Source organism: Mugil cephalus, chromosome 11, assembly GCF_022458985.1.
Source record: "Mugil cephalus isolate CIBA_MC_2020 chromosome 11, CIBA_Mcephalus_1.1, whole genome shotgun sequence".
NCBI lineage: Eukaryota > Metazoa > Chordata > Actinopteri > Mugiliformes > Mugilidae > Mugil > Mugil cephalus.
In genome coordinates this window covers 17,675,419-17,687,767 of record NC_061780.1, presented here as the reverse complement: position 1 = coordinate 17,687,767, position 12,349 = coordinate 17,675,419, and the positions used below count along the sequence as shown (strand labels likewise).

The 12,349-nt window shown below is 46.6% G+C and overlaps 1 protein-coding gene across 1 annotated transcript in view; it reads right to left on the bottom strand.

Annotated features, from left to right (window-relative positions):
- The window catches only part of znf407 (zinc finger protein 407), a 145,767-nt gene that overhangs the window by 123,116 nt on the left and 10,302 nt on the right, over positions 1-12,349 (bottom strand). The window contains exon 4 of the mRNA XM_047598393.1: positions 9,655-9,769. Coding sequence (XP_047454349.1) covers positions 9,655-9,769 — 115 coding nt within the window. The remainder of the gene's footprint in view (positions 1-9,654; positions 9,770-12,349) is intronic.

The following is a 12,349-nucleotide window of genomic DNA, read 5'->3' as shown; positions in this document are numbered from 1 at the left end:
AATTTAACCGTAATAGACAACAGGCTATCAGCGCTGCAGCATAATCCTGACCTCTGTTTGTTTTGCTGAATAAACAGAATAAATGAATAAATGCTTCCTCTTCGCGCGGTGCGTTGCTCCTCATCACGCTCGATGTTGTTTTCCTCCCGCGGGTAATCGATGTGTCAGCGTTTTCACGGCTGGCTGCGGGGGTTCAGACCTACGCCTCGGCCTCGGGGGGGGTGGGGGGGTCTCAGCGGCGCAGAGGTTAACGTGGTGTTGGAGAAAGCTACGATAGGATGGGATCTTCTACTTTCCTGGCCACATGTCCTCTTGTCTTTACTACATGTGGACGTCGGAGTACAAGGCAAGCGACTTCCACCACGTCCTTACATAAAAAAAAAAAAAAAAGCACCCCCATCTGCCCCTGTTAAGAGGGTTCCGCACAATTCGGTGACAACTGCGCCGATGAGGAGATCTTGAACCTGAACCTCTCCCGCCGCCAGGGCCACGAAGGAAGCGCGAGAACAAACAAGCACAAAGGAGACGCGATGTGCGGCGCAATAACTTTGTCGCACCACATCTGAAATGCAAACACATTAAAGTGGACATAGTGCCCCTCTCATTAAACACACAGCCGTGTAAACATTATCCCGCCCCCCCCCCCAGTCCGACCCCATCCCCGTTCTGCACTTACATAAACACACACAAAGACCTCATTGGCTTTCCGCATCCCCGCATTCCGTCCGACGGATGCCACCGACAAGCCTTGGGAGTTTTTCTACGGGGGTGTTTTACGCGTCCCACAGGACTCGGAGACAGTGAGATGTGGCTACAGCACACAGAGGATCCCAGTCAAGGACACGGGCAGCATCACTCACTCCACCATTATTTGCTCATATTTAAAGCTGGGGAGGCGGGGGTGTGTGTATGTGGGGGGGGGGGTTACCTGAGGGACTGTGGCGACAATGCAGAGGAGGATGGGTGATTTCAGAGTCCGACGGGTGTGCTGTGCGACTGAGAGCTAAAGGAGACGCAACACGGAGGGTGGGAGGGAGGGAGGCAGGGAGTGACAGAGGGCTTTATATGTCAGCCCGGTGATACCAGCATTTTTATGGCCGAATATTTTTCCTCTTGTCAGAGCTGGATAAGGAATCACCATAAGGTTGGGGAGCATGAATATTGCCCTTGAGGGCCCACTGCGGCTGCTCCTGTTTATGGTTGACTAGCAATCAGCCACCGATTCAGGACCCAAAACCCCCTCATCCATCCACGTCAGCAATTAATCAATTAAATGGGCAGCGGGGAGGAGTGGGCCCGAGCTAGGTGTGTTAATACAATGGCCTGTTAAGGTTGATGTAATTTCATCACTAATGTCAGCCATTCATCACGGCTTATTATCTGTTTCGCATAGACAATGGTCAATATCACTTCATAAATTTGAGAGTCATGGGGATCTTGTAATATTAAGCCTGAAGGATGCGGCCAAATGACGGGCTGCAGAGCACGGGGGCCAAATTTAACAAGCCTGCCGAAACATGAGTTAACCCTAATGCGACACGCCGCGCAGAGTACAGACATTTTATGTAATCCCTTAAATTAAATAGATCCGCAGCAGAACCCGAAGTCTAACGTTGTCCCCACGTATGGTTTGTTTGATGGTGTACAAATCACATAACGCTGAGCAGAGACTTAACTTATATGTTCTGCGAGGAATCTTAAGGATGACAGTTTAACGAAAAACCCGGTATGGATCCGCGCCGGCCCTCGAGACACAAACATAATGTTAGCGACACCACGTCTCTTTAAATCCTGACGTAGTATCAACAGACTTTTATCATAACATAGAAGGCGAGCTGGTGCGCGCATACGACGAATGTGTAAATAGACGTTGGAGTGTAGGCGGAGGTCTCTGACGGCTTGCGAGCCTGGTATGAGCGTGTGTGGGCCAGACCACATGCGATACACAAATTGAGAATGGTATTTGGCGTAGCGGCGCAGATACGAAGGCTCGCGTCCCTAACAGTGTTTTCTGGACTCGGGCCACTGACAGCTGACAGTTTGTGCTAGCATTTCATAACTTCGCATGTCACCGTTTTTCGGGGCCAAAATACTCGAGAACTCGCAGCGACTCAGTGCTTCTCCGGGAGCCTCGTCCAAGTACGCTTGGAAGAATGTCCGGGCCGCAACATCAGGACAAAGGAAACTGGGAGATGGAAGAGATTATAAACTCGCAGTTGTCTTTCCAGACTTATTTTCTTGGGTTCGCTTTTACAACCTATGTTCCCTTCTGCATACCCAGCCATCTGATGCATTGTTCCCGATCTTCTTTGAGAGATTTGGCACTTAAAGAAACTGCTGATTGTGGGCGTATAAAGCTCCCTGAGATACCGTAAGTAGCACCGGGCTATATAAATGACCTAACAACTAATCATAATCATAATCTATGGTTAATTGTTTGGAAACTGATCAAGCTGTTTCATTAGACTAAAGGCCTTACCTCTGACAGGCAACACAGTGTTGATTAATTCTTCCATAAATACGGTGCGTAATCAAAGAAACTACATCATATCCATCATATCAGCTGGACAGCACCAACTGGCTGAGGTCCAGCTCTTAACAGAAGGCCAATACCTGCGCTGTATATCGGCCTAATGCTACTAACAGCATCAGTCAGACACAAAGAGCCTCCCTTCCACCCAAGCCAACATTTCCCCAGCACTCCCAGCAGGTACATCAGCTCAATTATGATTATGGCAATGACTGATTGCATTTTACCTCTCCCCTGTTCCCCCAATAAGTCTGGCCATCACATGGAGCGAGGCGGAGGAGGGAGACAGAGAGCGAGATAGCAGCGTCATCTCCGGTGAGCTACAAGCATCCCAGATGCCAGTCTCCGGGACGGTATCAAACATCTCGGCGGCAGACTCGCCATGAAAATAATCCATACCTACAGGAAGTCAATTAAAAAGTGCCGGGGGAGATTAAGAGCAGCGTGACAGCTTCGCGTCAGGCCACGGGTTTGTCTGGGGGAACCAGCGTGTTGTGCGTCTGCCGCGTGAGTGAGTGGAAGGTAAAGTGAGTGTGTTGGTAGTAGAGACGTGTTGGGGAGCGGGCGGTGGCGGTGGCGGCGGCGGCGGCTGAGGGAGGAGGCCGTTGCAGAACGCCCTTAAAAGCCCCCTCATGAATATTAAAAAGGCCCTTGGCAGCTCCGCCACAAGTTTGCAAACCAGCGTAATGTGTCTGTTTGCGCTGAGAAAGGGCTCAGTCCGGATATCAATTAAATCAAGCGTTGTCAGTCTGATGGCCCTCTCAATGGAGGGACAGCCCATTCCCCTCTACACATCAGCTCAGCTTTGTGTCAACCATCCATCTCTCATCCTCCCCTCCGCTTCCTCCTCTCTCCCGGCTGCCATCTTTATCAGCCCTGACGCACTCTTCCTCTCCTCTTCCTCCTCCTCCTCCTCCTCCTCCTCCTCTCCTTTGCTCCCTCTCTCTGTCTCTCAAGCAGCCGGTAACTGAATGCACAAATTACTCTCCCCTCCACCTTTAACTCCCACTAAATCTTTCCCCTTTTCCACTTTGCTGAGCCGGGATATTTTATTCCTCCATCAAATATGCATCCCATTAATTAAGTTAAATTACTCCTGACTGCCAAATATCCCCTGCCCCGATGGGTGTCAACACAGAAATGCATGACTGTGAACCTGCAATGACACGGCCCCAACACTTAAACATGAGTTACAGCCCTTTCCAGCTCCATCCATGGGCAGATTACCAGACACTTTGGGCTGCTGGAATTAAGCGGCGTTCGCTCCTTCCCCTCCACCCAGCTTTTTAATAAGTGCACAATGGATGACACTCGCACTTCTGACAATGAGGGGACTGATATTTTAATTACACCCCTTTTTTCATCTGCCTTCCTCTTCATCTTTTAATTGCTGTTGTTAATCACTCATTAACTTCCGCTCTCTTTATTTTTTTCTCCCCCCCACCTCCTCTCCAATATACCTATGACACGATTAGCTCTATAGAACGGATTGTTCAGCAACATTTTTCAAGTAATTCAAGCGCTTTGTGGGATAAAGTTTGCGCTTCTTTTGTCCCGGTTTGGGTGCAGATGCATTTGAATGTGTTAGGAGACGCTCATCTCCGGGAGGTGAATTAAAAGTGCATGAATGCTGCCGTGAGGGCCACTTTTGCTAGTTGAGACTTAAGAAAAGCTAAAACAAAAAAGTGATGAAAGGAAAGAGGCTGAGGTCAGAAGAAGTTTTGAGAAAAGAAGTTCGCGAGATCATGCATAGTGCAGACGATAGCCTCCTAACTAAAACAGTCCTCCAGAGTAGCGTAACTTACTAGCATAAGCTTAGGTGCTGCGTAGGCTCCCTGGTTTAACTACCAATCTTACCCAGTGTTTGTTTTGGTATGTCTTTGATTAAAGGAAATGGTTTGATTATGAAACCCCGAGGCCCCTGTTATTTGCCCGCTGACGAATATGAGATTGTTATTAAAACCTAATAGGACCGATGTGCTGAGATTTCTTTCTTTGTCTCCGGCGCTCGGAGCTGCCGAGTGGGGTCCCATTCAAACTCCTTTCGCGAGACTGACCGAGCAGACAGACTTCAACCCTCCCCCGAGTGCGCGCGCCGTGTAATTTGAAAACACAATTTTAATAGCGTTCATTGGCTTTCTGCTGAGTGCTGGGCCTTACAACACAAACCCAACTAATGAAGCCATATGTTTGTTGTCATCTCTTCAGCTGAGAGATACCTGCGAGGACGCGGCGCTCGTGATTAAACGGAGTGCGACAACTCGGCTCGGAAACAAGTATAAAAAAGTATAAAACTGTACGCCGGTGGATTTATATTGATACATCGATGCCGTCTGGATTTCTCCCCTCTCCTCTATTTTTCCTCACTTGCCTTTTTTCTGTGTGTGCGTGTGTGTGCATGTGTGCCCGTGCACGAGTGTGTTTCTATTGCAAAAAACATTAATTTTACAAACATCAGCCCAAGGCTACTAAACACATCCAATCCATTATGCTGCGCTTTATCGTGTTATGGGGGGTAACGGGCTGTAAAGCTGTCTCGGTCATAAAGAGCGATCGCAGAGTGCCGAGTCAAACCAGAACGCAGAGCTCTCCAAGCCATACGCAGCCCTCGTTATCATCAGAACAGCTCCGTCACATACTTAACCTTTCCAGACCAGCCTTTCTGCATTATTTTCCAAATGACCTTTAGCGTTACTTATTTCATTTCCGATAATGGCACACTAAATTTCGTTAAATGCATCAGAGCAAGATGTGTTTATTTTGGTGCAGGGGGTCCACGCTGACTGACAAGGACCGTGTTCCCAGACTCCGAGGTGTCGTGAGCAGTAAACATCGATGCGTCTTCCCGATGGGATTGAGTGCGCGGTGCTGTGTTTGATGAGATCAGGAAAGATGAACGAATCTGCGTCATGTCATCCATACGAATGTTCAACTTTTGGGTGTGGCGGACGTTTTTTTTTGTGGTTCGATCAAATGCAAAAGTGTCAGAAGTGTGTCTTGACAGAAGCCACCTTTCTAATGTTTTGTTTTTACTCGCTTCTAACTGCATCCGCACGATCATCTGAAGTGATACTAATGAAATATGCACACAGAAAAAGGCGTATTGTTGTGCTACCGAGTTCAGAATTCCTGCCAACACACGGCGCACGTTCTCGGCCGCACACGGGCTAAATCATTTAAGGGCGTAAAGGTCTAACTCCAGCATAAATACATTGTTGCACCACACAACGCAGCCCCTCAGCAGGGATTGTGTAAAGAGCAGTGTGCTCCGCGTCCGCGCCGTACGAGAGGAGGGGGGCGGCGGTTGCGCGCAGGGGATCTTAGCGAAATCGCTAATGTACGTGATGATTAAGTGTAACTCAAATACCGAGTGTGTTGTTCATGGGCCTGACAGGCAGTAATTTGGTGTATTATATTCTGCGGTTTTAATTGCACGCCACCGACGTGTCTCTCTGACACGTTATGAAGCGATGATGTACAATTATTTCGGGGCGGCGGGAGATCAGCGGAGTGACATTATAATCATCCTCATAGGGATCCCTCTCTTCATCTGCAACAACCATTAATGTTTAAATGGGAGGAAGGAAGAGGGGAAGAAAAAAAAAACATAAAAATAGTTCTCAGGGAGTTCTAACCAGAATCTGTTCGGGGATTATAGAGAATCACGTCAGGGGAGAAGGAGAGGGGTGTGGATAGACAATAGAGGGGCTGAGTTAAGTGACGGCTTTCTCTGGATAAGCAGCAAGCTAAGATGCTCCTCCACTGTCACTGCCAGGCCTCACACTACTCATACAGGCCCGGGCATTAAGGCACATTACAGCGGATGAGCAACACAGGGCGGAACTGATGGGCTATTCTGGGAACAGACCAGACAATCTCACAAGACAGGGGGGACATAAAAACCCTGACATGAGCCAGCCCCATCCTGTTAACAGTCAAATCACACACACAACACCCAACATGAAATCATGACTATATATACTCTCTCCAACACTAAGTCAAGAAAACCAGAGGGGAGGGAGGGAAGGAACACAATGCAGCCTCCTCCGCACGGAACTCAAACTTTAGCTCGACGCGAACTTTCCGCGCCGCGAAGCCGAGATATATCTTTTAAGCTTTGTTCAAAAAGTGACACCAGAAAACGGGGACTTTATGAGCCGTAATCATAAAAACAGCAGTCCACAAGAGGACAATCCACGTCCATGATAGTGTTAATACTCGCAAGGCCTGGGCTGAGATATTAAACCAATGCCTCAAAGCATTTAGACTGTTTATGCATAATTTAACACCTACAACAGCACTAGATGTCCGTTGCATCTTTAGGGAGGACAAGAGAGCGGGAGGGTGGAAATGCTGAATCCACGGACCTCTCTGCGAGATGATGGAGGAGAGGAGGAGGCTCATTAAGTGGCCAGGCCCCACTGTGGACAAAACACGCCGGGAGGAAATGCAAGAATCTGCAGTCTCACATGCTGGAGGATTTTTTTATTTTTTTTTTGACCAATTAAATATGAGAAATCTTATCTCGCATGCCAACAGCCAATTTGTGTATTTTCTGCTGTTTTACATCTTAAGAGTTCTTTATAGGCAAATTAAGATAGTTTTTTTTAAAAGAAAAAAATAAAGATGAGCAGATAGAGAGGTAAGACCACAGACAAACAGATGTAGAAGAAGTTGAAGAAGCGGCGAGGGCGGAGGCAGAAAGCTGATGAGCGAGGCAACGGCCGGCGCGATCAGGTTTGACTGGCAGCGCGGTCAAGGGTTCCAATCTGTCTTGGCCTTGCATTTGCATTTGTTAATTAAATGCCACAACAATATGATCTTAAACTATCAACAACTCCCTTCCCCCCGGCTCCTGAAAAGACAGCTGCAGCCGTGGAGAGCCGAAGCCAAAGTGAGGTGGACAGCTGAGGCGCGGCGCATCCATTCGTTCGCCGGAGCCAGGGCCGAGGTAATCTTCCAGTCTAAAAGTTTAACAAGGAAAACGCGGCAATCGATGGCGGCGAGGAGAACAGAAAAGAGGGAAAAAGAAAAGAAAGAAGAAAAAAAAACGCACAAAGAATGTGCTGAGCCCAAACAAAATCGCAGGAAACTAAAACCCCAGAAACTCTCAAGTGCTACATCTTGAGAGTGTGTAAGCAAGAAACAGATTATTGAAATCAAAATTTCATATAGTGAATAAAAGGATCCCAAACATAGCTGTGTGTTAATTGGCGTGATAAATTGTGATTGCACATGAAAATCCCCCCACGAAAACTTTTTCTTTTTCCTTTTTTTTGCCCCGTCATTAGTATCCGTGGGAGAACGCGCAGCTTAATCGCACTATAATCTCACTTTTCTAGGTCACCCGAAACAAAACGGGTAATCACGTTACACATTATACCTGAAACATGGCCATCCATTAGTAATGTGCTTTAGATTCAGATTAAGGACATATCGTGAAAAGTTTGGGAAGGGGAGGCGGCTTATGTGCATGCGTGGCTCTGGCCTTAATGAGGGTGTTTCTGGGGGTTTTCTTTGTGTTTGCTGCTCTTTAGTCAAGAGGAGCGATGGCCCGGTGATCACTCAGCACTGAAAGCACACACAGGGCCGATTTGTCACCAGTGGCTGGCACTGGCAGCACACAGCTCCTCCATCCGGATGATTTGTGAAACCAGGGGCTGTATTTAGTAGTCCCATTTAAAGGCATATTGGAGAACTGTTCTGTATGTATATGCGTGCATGCTTGTGTGTGTGTATGTAAAGCCAGACGCTTGGTCAAAGCCCAATGCGTTTGCAGCACTTGTGGTGTGGGTGGTGGGGGGGGGGGCTTCTTTAGCTGGAGAGCTTGTGAAACATGAGTCTTTCCTCTCATTAAAGTAGAAGCTGTGTTTAAACCTAAAGCTTGTTTGCTCCCGCTGTAATATGTTTGCGAAACATCAGTGGGAGCAAATAAGCGCGTTCGCTGAGCTCGGCTTCAGAAGAACAAAATCGGCCTGCGACTGAACTAAATGGAACGGTTTACACAGAATCACGCAGAGGGAGAAACTAATAACTCCGCATATGTCTCCATCTCGGCGAACGCGGAGCCGCGGAAGCTCGATGGCACAAAGCTGGAAATCCCACAATTTACTGTATTCCCCGACTGCATGTTAAACAGCTTAACACGTCCATTTGAACATGGCAAGGCAGTCGGGAGGTCTACCGCGGGAATGAAAGGAGCTCAACACAACATATGGTCTACGTGTAGGGGGTGCAAGGTAGTGCGATAATAATGTGCACTACTGGGTATTTATAGGCTGGTAGTTACCTACATAAACTTCCAATTAGGTTTATTTGTACAGCTGAACAGACGACAAAGGTAAAATAAACTCGACTCTTTCACCCTTAAAGAAAGGTTGAGGCGACCAGAAAATTTGTCTTTTTTAAGATAAACCTGGGAGCACTTAAAGGTTAGAGCTTAATTTTGGATTACTTGCCAAATGAAATGCCTTAAAATTAATTGTTTAATTCTGGGTTTCCAACCAGAACATTAAGGCACCAAAACGGTAGTAAGGTGCACTGAATATCCAAAATCGGATGGAAGGAATTTGCATGAGACTGGCAGCAAACCCGTCCCACTTCTCTTATTATGGTCAGGCAGGGTTAAATTGGCTTGAATTATGAATTAGCCTGAGACAAATGCAATTTAAAGTGGGCTGTACAATAGATAATTAACAGATAGCACTTGACGGGAGGAACACACCACTCGCTGGCCGGCGCAGGTGTCCGCATCTCAATTTCAACTCTCAATTTGAAAGCTACGGCAGCTGTTCGAGAAATGATAAACCTTTCATCCAAAGACCTTTCATCTAAATCCATGTTTATTTATCTGAATTCATACGACTTTGTTTGAAAGGCAAGTAGTAGACCAATCATTAAAAGGCGGGAAGCACCAGGTTTTTAACTTGAAAGGTCAGTTTTCCAGCGATTTGACCGGATTTTTTTCACCAAAGTTGGGAAAGCAAAGCCTTTGTCCGACTCCTTGACATTATCAGTTTCTTTTAACCTTCCAGGAGTGAACAACTCAAATCAAAGCCTCGCTTTTAAAGAAAGTGTTTTCAGTCACCGGTAAAAAAATAAAAAGCTAGCTGCTTGGAACTCACCCACATATGTCGCATTTGTACTCCCGCATGCCCAGATGCCTCTTGACGTGGTTCCTCGCGTCGCCCAGCTGAGCGGTTGCAAAGTTGCAGATCTTGCACATGAAGGGCTTGGATCCTGCGAAACAAAACACGGACGAGGCATAAGCGGCAATAATGTTATGTTTGAAAGAAAGAAGTGGCAATTTTAATAAAACACAAAAGTAGCACTGCTGGGGCAGAAATGCGATTTCACATTACGGATCATTTTTCAACGCCAGCCGTGGGAGACTGTTATTAGTTCCGTGCAAGGGCTTCAATCCACTTCACAGCCACAAAATTATAAAAACAGATGCCCTTACTCCAGTCCCCATAAAAACTACAGTCACACTCCAAGTGCCAGGCAGCTCTTTCACTCTCTATCTATCCTTGTCACTCTCCTTCATCTCTTACCTACTCTTCCTTTGCCTGTGGATGCGTAAATTGGATTCCAAAGGTCAGGGCGAATACGTAAATCAATTCTGTGCGCACTCACTACCTCCCATTCCATCATTAAAGCGCTAATCACTCTGGCGGGCTTCGCAGGGAGGTTTCTCCCTAATTATTGTCATTAATAAGTCCGGAGGGTGGGGTAGCGTTTGAGAGAGTGGCAAAGCCTCTCCCCGCTATCCGTCATTTAACAGCAGAGCACCGAGGGCCGATGTCGGCGCTAGCTACCGGCTTGAGGTTAGAGGAGGATCTGGGAACTTTAAAAAAAAAAAATGACAGAATTTAAAATAGGACATACTAAACTACCAAATACCGAATTCAGACTTTGCTTCGTATCGTATCAAAAACAAAACACGTGCTCAAGTAAATTGAGTGTTTTGTTCAGCAGGCCGAGCCACATTAAGGGCAGCATGGCACAGTGCGACACTCCAGTCTAAGTGGCAGCCTGGTATGATATCCACGTACGCATCTTTGAGCAAACCCTTCTCCCAGTGAATATCCCAAGACGTTCTACAATATTTATTCCAGGGGCAGCTGCTGATTTGATTAAGCACTTTGTGTAGATTACTAATTCGTTCATACACGGTTCACTTGCTGTGAGCTGGAAGTACGACACATCGAATTTTACGCCGGTAACGAAGATTGAAAGGCAAGCCTGTGCTAACAAGGCCCATAAACACAGGGGACGGGGTGGGGAGGGGGTCCGCACATGGGCGAAAGCGAAGCCAGCCTCTTCATTTCACATGTCCCGACAGTATACCACACACACACACACACAAAAAAAAAACACTACACTCAGTCACACACACACACAAAGAAATAAAAAGGAGAAAAGCACATAATATCCCCATATATAACTACACTCTTCTCTTCACACCTAAATGTGGAGCCACTTTCACACACACATATGAAAAAAAAAAAGCATAATCACACAACAAAATCATCAACACCCATAAAAAAACAAAAAGACAGACGTACGCACTCACACCGCACCCACCATCACACCTACACATACCTACATCTCGAAAACCCCACCTCACACCTAAGCATGTGCATACAGACGCGCGCATTATATCCACCGAACATGGTCCCCCACGGACAAACAGAAGGGGGAGACAATCATTCTCCCTCACACGCGCCCAGACACATACAACCTAAAGTTGAGGTGAGAGGGAGGCGTGTGGGGAGCTGATTTGTCCAGATGGCTGGCTGAGTATGAAACATGGCAGAAAGGAGAGAGATGTAACGTCCCTCAGTTCTCACATCTTATCACATTAATACTCCACCACTCCACTTAAACAGCCGCCGTGAAACTGAAATTGACCATCAATGCAGTGTCATGTTAAATTAATATTGCCATCCACATAGGGGCGATGTGGCTCCCTCACATCCCAGATGAGACAGGGAATGACTAATTCATTTCCTGAGAGGAGAGAGGGGCCTCGTGCAATGTTTGACTACACACACACACACACACACACACACAAAGTGACGCTTGGAGTCTTGCTCATGCCACACACCCCTGTCATAGCCTCGGTTGTCACTTTTCAGGTTAAAGAATTATACGTGATCATTTTATATAAATCACCTGCGTGTTCCCGTTTCCATCCGTCACACACGGCCAAAGTTTATTTAAACCAGTCTTCCGGTTTTCATTTATTTTAGCCAACAAATAGATTTACTTTGCAGCGTCGCATGTCGCGGGAATGTTACACACAATTCTTTACGGGTAAAAATGAATCCGGTCCCATCACCAAAGTGTGAAAAATACACTCGCTTGCCAGTTCATTAGGCACACTAGTGAAAATGAATGCTTTCTAATGTAAAGAGTCTTGCACTGAATCTTAGCTTCATGAATGTTGCCCGGTTCTATTGAGGAGGCCGGGCTTAATAAAAGAAACATTTTCGTGTTTAATTCAGTCCACTTCAACACCATTACAAACTACACCCTCCGCCTTTCTGATGCCGTTTCAACATAAAATGAACATTATGTGAAATCGTTTTCTCTACTGCATCTAATGTTTCGGTCAGGACAGGAAGGTCCTGCTTGTAAGGACAGCATTCGATGCCATCTGAGAAGAGTCTAAAATGAATAAAAATCAACCATATGCAGGCAGTATTACAGAGGCACTGAAATAATTTTGTACTGCATTTACGTAGTCATTTACGTAGAACACAAGATAGTTTAAATAGAAATTTAAAACACCAAAGCTACAGCATCCCAGTGATT